Source organism: Styela clava, chromosome 15, assembly GCF_964204865.1.
Source record: "Styela clava chromosome 15, kaStyClav1.hap1.2, whole genome shotgun sequence".
In the NCBI taxonomy this organism is placed as follows: domain Eukaryota; kingdom Metazoa; phylum Chordata; class Ascidiacea; order Stolidobranchia; family Styelidae; genus Styela; species Styela clava.
Window position 1 is genome coordinate 4655900 of NC_135264.1, and position 15635 is coordinate 4671534.

The 15635-nt window shown below is 34.7% G+C and overlaps 2 protein-coding genes across 3 annotated transcripts; both read left to right on the forward strand.

The window, feature by feature from the left end:
* Window positions 1-6466, forward strand: LOC120331836 (uncharacterized). Its single transcript, XM_039399000.2, has 11 exons — window positions 1-270; window positions 475-551; window positions 936-1071; window positions 1774-1984; window positions 2454-3032; window positions 3488-3612; window positions 3768-3962; window positions 4451-4614; window positions 5037-5198; window positions 5394-5611; window positions 6264-6466. Exons 1-11 carry the CDS (start codon window positions 75-77, stop codon window positions 6334-6336), a joined length of 2136 nt encoding a protein of 711 aa, XP_039254934.2. The 5' UTR covers window positions 1-74; the 3' UTR covers window positions 6337-6466.
* A 6366-nt stretch (window positions 6467-12832) lies between these two features.
* LOC120334349 (uncharacterized) lies at window positions 12833-14773 on the forward strand. 2 transcript variants are annotated; one of them, XM_039401838.2, is made up of 4 exons: window positions 12833-12913; window positions 13161-13281; window positions 13658-13792; window positions 14066-14773. In XM_039401838.2, exons 2-4 carry the CDS (start codon window positions 13164-13166, stop codon window positions 14491-14493), a joined length of 681 nt encoding a protein of 226 aa, XP_039257772.2. In that variant the 5' UTR covers window positions 12833-12913; window positions 13161-13163; the 3' UTR covers window positions 14494-14773. The 2 variants fall into 2 exon arrangements, with proteins under 2 accessions (XP_039257772.2, XP_077965707.1); XM_078109581.1 differs by having other exon boundaries at window positions 12907-13014.
* The last annotated feature ends 862 nt before the right edge of the window (window positions 14774-15635 follow it).

Below are 15635 nucleotides of genomic sequence, written 5' to 3' on the forward strand. Positions count from 1 at the left end.
ATGTAATTCTTCTCCAAATGCAGTCATGATTTTCTTTTTTTGATGAGGCAATTGTGAAAGTTAGTGTCATAAAAATGTCAGCCTTTTACCCAAGCCAACAAAATAAAGCTATTCTTGTGAAGAATATCCCACCGAAGGTACACAGTGACAAAATAATAATTCATTTTCAAAGAAGAAGTAATGGTGGTTGTGGAGATGTGAAGTCTGTTACTCATCCAAGATCAAAATATGACTTGAATGAAGCTGTTGTTGAGTTTGAAAATCATGAAAGTAAGTGAATATTTAAAAGTTAATTAATTGTATATTTAATTAAATTAAGAATGTTGTTGGGCTTGATCAATAATTTATATAATATATCAAGTTGACTTCCGGAATCATTTCACACCTGTGAATTTTGCTAAAAGTAATTCTGTTTATATTTTCTATATTTATATTTAGCATTTGTGAAGAAATAGTGCTGTGATTGGTTTTTAGGTATGAAAGCAGTTCTTCAACATCCAGTACATATGTTGAATGAAAATCGTATTGTTGTGACTGAATTTCCATATCAGGTGATCATATGAAAATATTGACATTGATATCCTAAAAAAATATTGAAATATTGCCATAAATATGTTTGATGCTGAGCATAAACTCGTTGTTACTGGATTCTATTTTTGATTACCTTACTGAGTGTGCAATGCTTTATATTGTCAGTTTATAACATATCTGCTCAGTTTTCCAACCCATTTTTTTTTTCAACACCATCTGTGGCATTTGTCTGATGTTTTCTTAATTTATGAAGTTTCTTTTGCCATTTAAGTCATTTGATAATAATTGTCACTTTTTTATATAACTAAAGTTTTACAAAACTTGTGCTGATGCATGATATCAATTCAGGATAAGGCAATCATCATAGTAATAAAAAGAAAAAATGTAATTTTACTATTTTCCAGTTACTGGGTGAGACTGAAGTAGAATTATCTGAATCAACAATGTCAAAACTGTCACGTAAAACAGATGTATTCCTAATTATAAAAGATAACACTGGAGTCTCATTTGTCGAGAAAAATGGGAAGCATTTCATGACAGGTTGTATTTTGTTATAGGGTTTTTTCTTTGATTGATGAGATATATGGAGTGATCATAAATCGTGACCCAATCATTTATTCATGGGGGCTATGTTGTTGAGTGTGGCCCATTTTTTTACACTTCAAATCTGTCAATACTCATGTTGCAGCAGTAAAACCAATTTAGCTTACCGGTATGTCACATTTTAAGGTCAGATTTTTGTAATTTTCAGATATTTAATTAATGAGTGATATCATATGGCATTGCGTGTTTGAGGATGGATGAAACACAAATGTCTTACACCACTCGTTATATGCCAAGCTATCAAATCGTGAAATAGAAAACAGGTCCATAATGGTAGAAAATTAAAAACAGTTCATCTCTGAAAAAAAAGTAAATCTACTTTGGCTTTTCTGTGGCTATATGTTCTTCAGTTTGTAATAGTAATTGCTTAGTAGTAATTGAACAAACTAGCTTATGATAAAAAAAGTAGAAATAAGCTAGTTTGGTTTTAACAGCCAACTTCAATAATGTACATTAGGTACTACCCAACATCCAAGCGAAAACAAGTACAGCGGTGACACTGGTCCATACTACAGGTGATCAAAAAGTCCACATCTGAAAGATATTACATAAGCTATTTTGGTTTTACTGTTGTGATGCGATTCTACATATGTATTTATAAATATATGGAAACATATAGTAATAGCAAATATTGCTCAGGTCAATTGTATCAAGTTATGGCAGCAGCAGATAGAATTGAAATGTTGATCGAAGAGAGAAATTCACCAAACATCTCAAGTACCAAATTGCATGATGGTTCAGATGTTACCACTGACAACTCTAGTGACAGTGACCAAACTACTGTTGACGTAGATAAGAATGTTTTCTCTTTCATGAAAATTCTCAAGCCGAAGAAAATACAAAATATATCGTGAGTTTGAATATTATGCATTTTAATGGATTTCCACCTTTTTAAAATTACCTTATTGTTAGTATGGTGTAAGATTTATATTATTCTATTCTTTTGTTGTTTGTTTTATTGAATATGATTCTATGATAAAGAAGTTTTGTTTGTATGTGTATGAATTACGATATTAGGAATTATATAAATATAATTTTTTCAACTAATGGAAAAATTTGATTTTTTGAAAAGCCATCAGTTATTATTATTAAAGAACTCACACATTTGCTATATCAATTGAGTACAGTGGTACAGTCAACTATTTCAGTGTTATCGAGTATTTTGCAAATATTCTTATTATGTACTCTGGTGTTTCTATGGAACTTATTGATTGAATTTGTTCCAATGTTTATTGGAAATTAGCTAGAAATGGCAGTTTAACTTATTTGCAATGAGGTATTATACATGTTTCTGAAATGATAAAATATTTTCATCACAGAAAAAAGTACAAAGTTTGCATCGAAGAATCGGGATCAAAAATTTCATTTATACCTAACCAATCAAAAAGTCTGACAGGCAACCCAGATATAACTGGTGCGGCTAAAAGTTTTAACAATCTTTATTTTCGGTTTTCATCCGATATTCAAAGAAAATCTATTGAAACCAAATTTATATCGAATTCTACTCCCAGTAAAATAAATGAAGCTGTTGATTTCATTATGAAGAAAAATCCAAAAGTGTACATAAGTAAGGCAGTCTCAGAGCAAGACGAGAAGCTCATTATTTTAGCAACTTCAGAATCCGAAGCAGATCAAGAAATTAAAACCTTACTACAAATGTTTCCACTTACACAAAACGAGGAATTGGCTTGTTATTGGTTTGGAAATGTTAAGATTGTTGTCATTCGTGGGGATTTTCGAAACGAACGTACAGATGCTATATTATCAGAAGTCGATTTTATGGGTGCTGGGAAAGTCGTTGCGGCATGCAATGATAGTGTGAAAGCTGAAATAAATGACTGGAAACAATCAAAAGATATTCTCTTTACAGTTGGAGGTGGTGATCTTCAGTGTAAAAGGTGGGATTTTCAGTTTAAATTTATCTGGAGCAATATCATGTGTGGTCATATAAATGTTAACTTCATAGCCACCACACAAAATGTTCAATTTGCGAACTTAAATTTAGCAAAAAACCTACTGGCTGTGCCTGTGAGTCAATTTGGTACTCCCGTAGTATGTGTACCAGGTTAGGCCATAATTTTATTCTGTTTTTCCTTATTTTAGCTCTATTACGAGTTCGGAGACTGTCTGTGCTAGCCAAGTGAATATACCCTCTGCCCATAGGTTCAGTCCCTTTACACAACTTGATGTGAAGTAGGCAAAAAAAGAAGTTACCACCATATTGGTACACATACTTCTGGAGCATTGTCAATTTTACTGTATATCTGTTGCTGTTATTTACATAGTCAAAATTCACTATTTGGACGCAATACAAATATAACTAGTAGTGAACCAGTATTTTTTTTCATTTTAGAGTGATTCACTATACCATTCATAGGCCAATTTCTGAGTTGAAATTGGAAGAACAAATTCACAAGGGAATTGAGAAAGCCAATGATATGAAAATGAAAACTATTTCTGTACCAGTGGATTGTATAGGTGGGTTTACCCTTCTTCGACATAAATTAGACCACATAAAAACAGATGGTTGATGACTCGAATTCATTCATGTTTCATCTTGTTTTGAAAAAGATTTTTGTGCCTTATTTAGCATTCTGTGATGTAACAAAACATGTTGAATTCGGCTTGTTTAGGTGAAGGTCTCGAAAGTAAAGCTATCATACTAGCTGTGTTGAATGGGATTTCATCGTTTTTGTCTGAATGCCGAGTGATTAGCAAAAAGGTTTATATATCTGATATTCATTTTGTGGTTGCTAGTCGATCCGAACTTCAAGATGTCATTAGTACCATTTCAGCAAGGCTCGGGGAAATGGATACGTCAAGTTCAGGTATGATGTTTCAATCCTTTTTCTATCTCAGTTTTGTTTTGTTGGGGGTAAAATTTTACTGACATGTTATTTTGACTCAATATAGTATATGAAAGGAAAAACAAGCTCACAGATGTGCCAACTTATATAGATAAGATATGATAACTATTTGATATTATTATTTATTGCGATTCATGTGATCAGATTTTCATATTTATCCTGAGGGAATAAGTGGCGATTATATGGCTCTATAATTGCAGTTCATTTTCGTATATAAATAGCTAACCAGTTATTTTAATTCATGCATAGACAACAACAAAGCGATTCCTCTGACAATAATTTCACCAGGAAGGTGGTGTTATGGATAAAGCAAGCGTGTTTTTAATGCTTGGCAATTGGTATGATGCACCAATACTCGAAGACAATGAGACTTTACATTTGCCATGTCCTCAACTGTCATCTGCAATATATTCATTTTTTGTATCTTAAATTAACAATTTTCTTCAAAGTCTCATCTGCATCTTCGATGCAAAGTATCAGCGCATCAAGCTCAAGTGATACATCATCAGAATGTTGTCCCATATGTCTTGATGAAATGTCTGGTGCTGTAGCATTGAAGACATTAGATTGCAAACATGCCTTCCATCAATCTTGTATAGATAAGGCATTCACAGTAAGTTGAATTAGACTAATAGTTTTCGCTGTTTTAGGTTTGAATTATAGCATTTTCCTAAATTGTGGGTCTGATAGCCAGCCTAGTGTAAGGATGGAGAACCACGACCTGGAGGTAACAAAGTAACACACCATGTTTTTCTTTGACCCGACGACTCGCGATTATGAATGAATGCAACACTAACATTTCAGTGATAAAAATAGAATCAGCTTTAGTACAATATAACAATAAAAAACTACTGCAGTATACTGGAGTGCATTTTTTGCAATCATTTCTGTCTTGTTCTGGCATAACGTGATTTGTGGTATATCGACTTTAAAAAGTAGTAGCTTCATATTTAAGTGACTACATGAGCAGACCCTTATTTTTGGTTGGAAGGGAAGACATGATAAAACGATGTATAAAAATATTAATATGGACAGGTATCAAAGAAATGTCCGATGTGCATGAGAAATTATGGAAAAGTTGAAGGTACTCAACCCAGGAATGCGACCATGCATTCAACGGTCATTAGAAGCTCATTACCTGGGTATAGATGCGATACTATTCAGATCGACTACCGCATTCCATCTGGCATACAGGGGGTGAGTTTTTTAATCAAGCAGGTAATTAGAATTTTAATTGAGATGCCACCAGTCGTTTGTCCAGGAGTGGTGTGATTGGAAGCGGTTTCGAATTTGATCTTTGTGCACGAAGTGCACTTAGTAATTTTTTCCCATGTCCGGCATGGAGTATTTTATTATTGAATTACCTGAGTGATGAAAAGGTTTTCATGACAGGCAGAGCATCCTAACCCAGGAGCAAGTTATCATGGGACTTCCAGAACAGCTTATCTGCCTGATAACAAAGAAGGGAGGGAGTTGTTTCTTTTGCTCAGAAAAGCTTTTGATGCCAGACTGACATTTACCATAGGAAGATCGGTTACAACAGGACGTGATAATTGCGTAACTTGGAATGATATTCATCACAAGACGAACATGTATGGTGGTGCACAGGGGTAGGTATATTGTCACCACAAATTGTAAATTTGTTAATGTGTGGAAAATTATGCTGACTAGCTGTCGATGGCACATTTATTGGCACACTCACAACCACATTGTTGATTGGCCAGTTCACTGCACACAAGTTTGAATTCCATGAGGATTTGGGGAATGATTTCCTATTCATTTTCGTATTGAGTGAAGGTGGTATATCTTGACGTTTGGTACACAAGAGCCGATAATTAGGAAGACTATTTCAACCCCATTAAGGGTCTCCCAACATTGTTTTGTAGGTTTGAGTCCAGTTGGGGATGATTATTTTATCACTGGACTTCAGGTTCTCATACCACTGGTTGATTATGGATTCCATAATATGGGATCTATTTACGAGACCTAAGCTTTATCATTTAATCGAGCAAACTTATATTCTTTATTTGAAAACGTGGAAATCTTATTATCAGGGTACAGAAGTGCATCTTTGTCTGTGATAAAATGCATATTTGCATATTTACTCATTCCTGTGAGAAAAAAGATGACAAGGTGGTTCAATCATCTTGCCAAGCATGCCCAAACTGTGAATTCTACCATCGCTGTAAGACCACTGTAGCTATTTTTATTAACTTCTGACAACTAACCTTTAAGATCGTCTTGATGGCATTTGTTTTTCAGTTTTGGATATCCAGACCCAACGTATTTGACCAGACTGAGGCAAGAACTGGCAGATAAAGGAATAACAAAGTGATTTGTGTTTTGTACCATAACCATGTGTGTATTTATTGTATTTGTTAAAATGTACCTTATTACTTGCTTCTGATAAATTAACTCTATCTCTCTCTTTTCGCTAATCATTATAATTAAAATGTTTACATAAACCAGTGCTCTTCAACAGGGGTTCCGCAACACAGTCAGTGGGGTCAGAGGCGGATTAAGCCCCTCTGGTGCCCTAAGCACTGAAGACTTTTGTGCCCCCTCATGTGTAATCTTATTATAAAAACTACATAAGTGTATTATCCATTAAAAATAATCACAACCAACAGTAAACAGTGCCGCGGCAGTGTGGCTCAACGGGCAAAGCGTTAGGAATACGCTCGCCACCGCACCTCTAATAACTCTGCGTGGGTTCGCAGGTTTGAATCCCATGCAGGGATCGTTCGTCGTTGGGTGGTTCACGGCTTCCTCCATCACCAATTCCATGCTTTCGAAAACAAACAATATAACTAATCCCATACCCGACTTGGAATGGTAACCGGACGGGAGACCGTGGTTGGCCATATGGATAAGCCGTCTTATCGGCTTTCCTCTCCACCGGGATAAATATGTATATCCTATCCTAAATGAAACAACTTTTACGAACATTTTTAGGTTTTTTAACTGTTATATATAGCCGATATTTATTTCGGCCGTTTACTGCCGATATGATATATCGGCAAATACGCAATATCGGGACGATATATCAGTTGAGCTCTAATACTGAGGGAGTGTGACAATGAAAATTCATGCCTCCAGTCTCAACGTGAATCGAAATATCAAAGGATACAAGTCACAACTGTAGTTTTAAATTTTACCGGTACCTAGTAGTCTACCTCAGGGTGGCTCGAGGTTGGAAGACCGCAAAAACTTTTGACGAGGTCTCGCGGGCCGCAAGTCGGAGAAAACCGAAAAGTGATCGAAATATCGCGAGTTTACTTACTTTAAATTTAATAAACAACGAGAGTTTACTGTTCTAATGAGACTATTATTATGTTGCATGGGTGGCGCCCTTTTAAACGCGAGATGAGGAAAATACAATGTTAATTCTCGGGAATTACATTTAAGATGACTGAAGGCTTTATGTATTCTCTTTAATGTCGCTTCAAATTATATTCTTTCGTGACATTACTTGAAATCAAACCAGACACTGGGTGATTGGCGAGGAAATACGTTTCCGCTGTGTTTTCCTAATACCACCTTTCTTGCGACACTCATTTTATTACGAATTGTTATATATATTGAATAATTTAAAAACTTGCAGCGTGAGCAAGCTTAGTGCCATCGTCAAATTCCAAACAAGTCCGTCTAAGTTGGTATTTCGGGACCTCGCTCAAAAAAAAACTGAATTGCGCGGCGTTAAGTTGGCTCTGCGTTTCGTCACTACTGTCACATGGCCGACGCTTGAAAACGGAGGAGTGTTTTTACTAAAATAAAGGCACAAAGCGATAGAAAAAGGGATTGAATTTCGGGATCGGAAGTTGGAATAGCTAAAAAACTCAAAAACGTTCCTCTATTGAGTGTATTAGATACAAATATACGCTAAAATTGTTCTGTGAGCCGCACGGAATGTATCAGCATGACAGGGTTTGGACCACCCTGGTCTACCTTATCATAAAACTCCGACTTCGCTGACCACTAGATCGTTGAAATGCGATTGTGGAACCGCCACATAAAGTAAATAGTTCATTGGTCCAATTGTTGAAGAGAAAAGAATTTTTTTTTAAAACAAAAATGCAGCAACAAGGAGAATACTAAAAAGAAAAAACAACAACAATTAAGGAAAAGGACTCATAGCCCCATTTCGTGTCCAATAAATAAGTTTCAGTGTTTATTTGTTTAATAAAGAAAGTTAATATGACACTTGAAGAACATTTTGAGGTTTGAGTCGTCTGGTGAACTCGTAATATTGTATTTAAAAAACACCGATGAACTATATGAAACTCTGCTCTAAAATTTCCGTGTTACCCCTCTTTGCTTGCTCATATTGTTTAATGGTTAATCCGGCGCTGAGTGGGGTTCCGTTAGTTTCTCGGGGGGTTCCGCGTTTTTTTTTTTTCAACGGAAATCATTTCAAGGTTCAGCATGTTGATGCGTCATTATAAATATTCTTAGACCACCGTGTCTCGTTCAAACTCCAAGTAGGCCAGTTCGTTAAACAAGAGGTTTAGTCACAGTTCAGTTGATAGACAAAAAATAAATATTTTCGGTTGTTGCGTAACTTTAGTCATTGTTATGCAACTAACAACAACGCAATTGTTCCACCATGGTTGCATGATGTTCAAAGTATGTAGATATTGCTCGAGACTAGAGAGAGTATAATACTACAAACTAGAGTTGTTGTTCAGCTTTTGTTGGAATATAGTAAATAAAGTGTGAAACCCAAATTTTCAATATTCAGTCAATACAGTTGAAGCAAAATAGTGTATTTTCTTATGTGAAGCGAAATAATAACAGCGGTGAAGCTCAGGACGCGATGAGCAAAGTAGTTCAAATGCAAAAAGAGGCATCTGCTCCTTTTCCGAAGCGAACCAAATGTAGTTCAATTGCCAAAATTGGAAAATGAGATGAAACATATTTGAAATACGGCTTCTTTTTGCCCGATGACAAGAATCTGAATGCAGTTCCACAGCCCGAATGTCTGATTTGCTGTAAGATACTTTCTAATTCTGCACTAGCTGCAGCTAACTTACAAAGGCACTTGGAAGCCAGGCATTCTTCGTACATGACAAGGACTATATCATACTTTAAACATATGAAAAGCGGCGCATGCAAGCAAAAGATTCTTTCCTAAGAGAAGTAAATACTGATCAAGATTTGTTAGTGACTTCATATCGACGTTCGCATCATATTCTCAAAACAAAGAAACCGTTGATAATTCGGTGTCAATTTCCCAATACCTACCTATTTGTGTGAATCAAATCAGCATTTCTCTGTTTTAACAACTTGAAAAAAAAATGTTTTAAGACTGTAGACATGAGTACTGTGAGTATGAGAATTGCACTGAGCGCCGTGGAGCCACGATTCAAGAAGATTGCAAAGGAAATGCAAATACAACCTAGTCATTCAATTTCACGCTTGTTACCTTTTTTCTGTTTTGTTGTTGAAGTAGAAATATTTGAATTACAAATAAAAACGAGTATTTCATGTTTTTTTTTTAATTTTGATAATTGGGGTTCCAAATAAAACGAAAAATTATATCAGGGGTTCCACAATAACAAAAAGGTTGAAGAGCACTGTTTAGTTCCACAATACTGATTAAGTCTAGCCTTCCTTGAAGTTACCGCGTCGTACCTATTTAAAAATGTTATATCAGTTTGTGCTCAACTAAACATGCTATCTATGGTAAGGATCTACAAATTTTTAATAGCTTACTTATAACTTTTAACACCGTCTTAGCCTAACTTAACTAGTAATAACTAAAAAAGACAATGGAAATCAAGAAGCGACGCAAGAGCGAGAAGTACAAACTTAGATTCATCCGCCCGCCCACAGCTGATAAAATTTTACGTCATGCAGAAGTCTGGCCAATGTTGCCGAAATGGCAGAGATTTGGGACAGACGGTAGCACATATTTCTTGTAGTAAAAGCGTATTTTTCGTAAAACGTGTAACTTTTGGGAATGGGAACAAGGTATTATTTGTTACTTAATTTCTGAGAAACATTTTAAAATTACTTCCAATTAGTTCTCTATGTGCGCTACTAAACTGAAATATAACAGCCTCGTCTCGCGGCCTAATTCCTGGGAAAAATATTCGCAATTTTTTTGTGTTATCGCGGGCCGGATGAAAGGACGCCACGGGCCGTAGTTTGGCGAAGAACAAGCATCACAATTGTGCGTAGGTGTAAAAAAAAATATGCTTGCCATCGCACCCCTGGGTGGGTTACCCGGAATAAATTAGCAAATCCTATCCTAACAGTGATCTGAATTGAAATGGTCACCAAGCGCAGGAAGGAACCACGTGTCACATCTCTTGTCTTTGTGAAGCTTGTCTGGGCACCAAAACCATATGGAAGGTTACTCAATCTACTTTGTTTTATTTAATGTATTTCGGCGCACATTGATTAAGTTCAGTGGTAAGTATAATTATTGCAGATCACGTAATTTCAAGCATCGCTTTAGCAGCAAGGTCGATTTGGACTATTCTGTGACGCCACTAATCTCTACAGTTCACATAATGAACTTGATATATATATATATATTGTTTATGTTTAATAGTTCGACACCGGGTATTGACCGTGTGTCCCATTTGGAAGAACGATCTGGTATCAATAAAATGCGATCACGATCTGTGTTAGAAATGAAAAATAAATAAATAGTAACGAGATAAAACCACCCACACGGCATTGTATGAGAAGCGTTCTTAACCAGGAAGACTCGAAAAAAGTGAGTCATTGATCAACATTATATTTGTTCACAAATCGGCCTTCTGACTATGGATTCATTTATTTAATAGAAAATAAGGATGAATGAAAAAAAATCAGGACATAAACAAATTGATTCTAAAATTACAAATTCGAAATATGAATGCAGCGCTGTTGCGTATTAACTCTGTGGTATCTCAATATAGTAGAAATGAGCCCAACTCAGATTATTGCTGAACGCTGCAAAATATATTGTTTTCGTCCTTAAAATATATTTAAATCAATCAACATTTTCCACAACATGCATTCTTTTGTCTTAATATTATTTGTGGGATAATGACTCGGCATGGATTGCAGATAAACACTCTTTTATACTTCATTAAATACGATTTGACGAATTATATCTCGGAGAAATGGTACTTTAAGTTGTTTTCGATTAGCCAAATTTGCTGATGTTATGAAAGATTACCAATTTCTTTGTAGACTTGGCATAAAATGAAAATATGTTATTGAATGCTGAAAATTTGCAACAATTGAAGCGAACTTGTTTGAACTTGTGCAAAATAGCTTTACATAGGAAACAAATTAAATAACAGTAATGAAGGCACGCAACATCATTATGGCTCACTACGTTACTGTACAACACCAGAGTTGCAATATTGTAATCAAAAAAATCAACCACTTCCTAAATTGGTTTCTAATGAAATTTTGAACATTTTAATGTATATTGATAATTAATATATACGCAGAAAGACTTTGTTAACTATGATTGTAGTATAAGAAAAAAAATCAAAGTCTGTTCACTTTTTGTCACCAACATTAACGTTATGTTACCCCGTGTTTATTTTGTGAAAATATCGTGATATAAGAAACAGTATAATAAGGTGTGATGAAGTTTGTTAGTCATTTCTCTGAAATCAACTATATGGTGGGATTAAATGAAACACTATGATGTTTCATCATGACGTGTCTTGTGTATTTCATCATGTTCCGTCATACTATTGTTTATTTTCTGAAAACAAAAAAATTAGTCTCGACAATGAGTCAAATCATTTTCACATAACTACATACTGAGCAAAATTGTATCAGAATATCTTTACGCCATCAAGTTTTGAGAAATGTGGAATAATGAATTACCCTGATCATGAAACAAGGAAAGTAAGGAAGCTGCGATCCGTTCCTTCGACATTTGTATAAAAATTAATTACACAGATGCTGATCAAACGTTTTGTTTCAGTCCAAAACACGACCTCGGGGGACCTTGATGTTGCAACGTCTTTCGTCATTACCTTTCTGGCCGAAAGTCGTAGTATGTACAACTAATGGCGTAACTATATTCCTACTAAAATCCAACACCCTTTTTTATACATAATTATACAAAAGGTACAAAACAAGTAATTATGATATAAAATATATCTCATTGATCTATATTTAACCTTAAAGTGTGGATTGAGTTGTATTTTGAGATTCTACGAGATTGACGTAGAACCATAAATGGTGTCAAAAACAGCCAGCACCCATTTGAATTAAGGCTGTTTTTAAAATATCTTAAAAATTCTTTTGAGGTAAATTTGTATTGGAGATTTTTTTCGTTTCCAATACATGATAATTTTAATTTGATTCGATCAAAACGGTCGCTGTGATAATATTTCAATTGAATTCCATATTTGAAAAACATCATGCGAAAACTGAAATTACGCGTTTTTCGTATGCTCGGCATGTGTCATAAGCTGCGATTTGAAACTACGGTTTCCTCGTTCCAACTAGCATGAAATGATGAAATACAAAAATTAACACCCATATTGGGAGATTGTGATATTGTCGTCAAAGATGCGGCTTCTGTATGACTGGCGCCATGTAAATATGGAACGTCAAATATTTTTACTCTGTTTTGCCACAAAGTTTGATAATATCCCAGAAAATGCTCATGAATTTACAATAACGTAGAAATATCCACATACTTTCTGGATTTGTCAACGTACCTTGTCGCGACACCAAATCAACTAGGTAAGGAGAAGCAAGTATTAAAATGCCATCAGCGTAACATGTGGATTATGATAAATTTTTTTGTTTCGAATCAATAAAAAGTACTGACATTCATCGCAAGAAAATTCTTTGAGGAATGCTTGAAAACGTATAAATAGATGGAAAAGTCGTGATCATGATTAACACCGACGAAGCAGAGAAGCAAAGAGGAACTGACAAAGGTATACTACTCCAACGATTATTATCGCATGGTACTAATCGACAAAAAAAAAACAATTTCAAACAACTTAATCTCTTACGCATTTAAAGCTCCAGCTGAAAGGTAAAAAAATTTTCCATTGATGTAATTAACAAATAAAGCTAGGTTAATTATAGTGTCAGTATGAACACAAAGCGAACTATAGGTACTGGGAAAAGATGATTTTTAAAATTTCGATTACCATAACTATATTCTCTGTAATTTTTCAGATTATGATGATGAAAATATCTTTCCTCCTGGTGATACTTTTTGCAGCAGAATTTGGAACGTCTGCCAAATTGAAATGTTTTCAATTACGTTTCAAATTAGGAAAACAACAGTGTTCCCCAAGTAAGTTTTAACATACTACGCACATGTTAACGCATATTCATCAGCGCTAATGTGGTTTGTTATGTCTATAATATCGTTGCATCACAAACGAAATAATGCCTCCTGAGGCTACAGATTTGTTTACGCAGTAGCGGGAATTCAATCTTATTTCAAACCACGTATTGAAAAACTTGCTATTTTCTCCGATCAGGCATCATCAGACTTTGTGCTCACAATTTGAGAAACTATACTAAAACCGGATGGTCCAAATATTATGGTCACAGTGTATGAGAATTTCAAAACTTAATTTTATAGAGACAGCAACAAGTACCATTTGCCCATATCGTGAAGTATGCCCTTTTCGCTTATCTTATTCATTTTTATATTTTCTTTACAGAGAAAGGTTTTGAAGGTGACATGGTACCATGCTACAACTTATGCACGAAAAAATTGGTCAAAGTTGAAGACTGCAATAATCATCCAAAAAATCAACATTGCTGTATTCACGACTGCAGATGTGTTATGAGAGGAAGTGAGCTCTAGCATTTCATATTATGAATCTTGCGTGGAGTTCTTGTAAGCGATCAAATTTGGCATAATATTTGTGTATATATTTTGTTTTACGTTTCCACTTAAATTGAACAATAACATGATAAATTTAATATATATCGTAAATTGTAATGTTTATCAATTTGAACACCACCATACGATTTCGTAAAACATACATACAATAGTGACGTTAGGAATAACCGCTTGTAAACAATAATTATATATCAATTTATAACAAATACACATTTTATTTTAGCTGGTAACGTACTTATTCCACCGGAATATAAACTCCCGATGACATTGAAAAAGAAGTCTGCCTTTATGAAATCAGAAGTCCAAAAGGGTTGTACTCCGAAAACTAAAGTTCGTTCTGCTCGAAGACGTAGACCTTCATTAGGAAACACAAGACCCAGTATTGCCCCAACACCTCAAAAAAGACGAAATCCGATGAAGGCAGCCAAACCAAAACCTGCCCGTGAGTTAATAAAAGCATCTACTCCGTTTCCATCGACCAGTACACCCAATTCTAAAAATGTAATCTCTACTACTACAACAACGCCGTGTACCGCTACACAAAAAGTTCCGAAGATAGCAATCAAATTTGCGACAAAAATGTCAGTCATTTTTCAGCAAATGGGTCTGGGATGGCAATTGGACGTTATTGGCCCATGTTCAGATGTATAGCACATCGTCAGTTTACTCTGGTATATATCGGTTTCTGTGACGAAGACTGCACATTGATAAACTGTTCCACCATTCAGTATTATTGAATATGTGTATTCACTGGTTTTCTGTATATATATTGAATAATTTCATTGTTTATATTTTTTGTTTGTACTATGCGAAATATGTTTATATTTACATATATATACCACGTATAAATAAATTTCATCTGTTACTACCAATTTCAATTTGCATTGATTTATTGAAATTGGTTAACGTTCGATTCAAATACAATATATTACTATTCTCCAATACTTTTGGACTCATCCATTTAAATGAGGAAATATAAGACGTGGTGTGGTGCTCGAAATCTTTAAAAGCGAAAATCTGAACAACAAAAAACCCTGAAATTATTGGCTAAAATTTATTCCGACAGATAGAGGTGGTTTGGGTGTACGAAAGTCTCAAATATGAAAAGACGAAGAATAGGTGATATGTCGGTTGGGAAAAAAGATATTACTATAACGATTCTGATTCTGATTCTGAAAATAAAAGCTAATGGATTTTATCCCGTTGTATCGGGAATAACTATAAGATTAAATCTAAAGCGAAAGAAGTTGCCGATATTCTTCTGAATGTGCAGAGAGGTTAAGTCAATAAACATTTTTAAAACTAAATGTAATTCATTAAGAACGTAACCATTTTGTTACGTGTGTATACTGTATATACCAGTCATTGCGCCGAATCCAATCATCTACCTTGTTTCGATTTCATCGCCAGCACGTAAAAATAAAACCGACAATAAATACAAAGTTGATTGAAAATAAGTGTGACGAAGAAGTCATGGAAACGCGACAAAACATAAAATAAATTCTTAAATACTGAATCATATAAATATTCAAATATGTTGGATTACTACACGTGAAATACAAATAACACAAGACAATTTAATATTAATAACACTCACGAAATCATATATACCATATTGTACGGACTATAAAGCGCACTGTCAATAAATTGGTTAGATTGGTTTTTATTCATACTATTAGGCGCAACGGGTACTATTTTTAGTATGAACAAAAAAGCATAACGCACTATACCTGATCCATACCTTTGGCAGCGCCAACTGAATATGCATATACAACCAATGTCATATGCATATA

What these genes read in the sequence shown, in the direction of transcription:
- LOC120331836 (XM_039399000.2), top strand. Translation starts at nt 75, where the DNA reads ATGTCAGCCTTTTACCCAAGCCAACAAAATAAAGCTATTCTTGTGAAG. An exon ending in TGTACCAGTGGATTGTATAG is followed by an intron (nt 3,613 to 3,767) that starts GTGGGTTTACCC and finishes CGGCTTGTTTAG; the next exon opens with GTGAAGGTCTCGAAAGTAAA. An exon ending in GTATAGATAAGGCATTCACA is followed by an intron (nt 4,615 to 5,036) that starts GTAAGTTGAATT and finishes TAATATGGACAG; the next exon opens with GTATCAAAGAAATGTCCGAT.
- LOC120334349 (XM_039401838.2), top strand. Translation starts at nt 13,164, where the DNA reads ATGATGATGAAAATATCTTTCCTCCTGGTGATACTTTTTGCAGCAGAA. An exon ending in AAAACAACAGTGTTCCCCAA is followed by an intron (nt 13,282 to 13,657) that starts GTAAGTTTTAAC and finishes TTTTCTTTACAG; the next exon opens with AGAAAGGTTTTGAAGGTGAC. An exon ending in CAGATGTGTTATGAGAGGAA is followed by an intron (nt 13,793 to 14,065) that starts GTGAGCTCTAGC and finishes ATTTTATTTTAG; the next exon opens with CTGGTAACGTACTTATTCCA.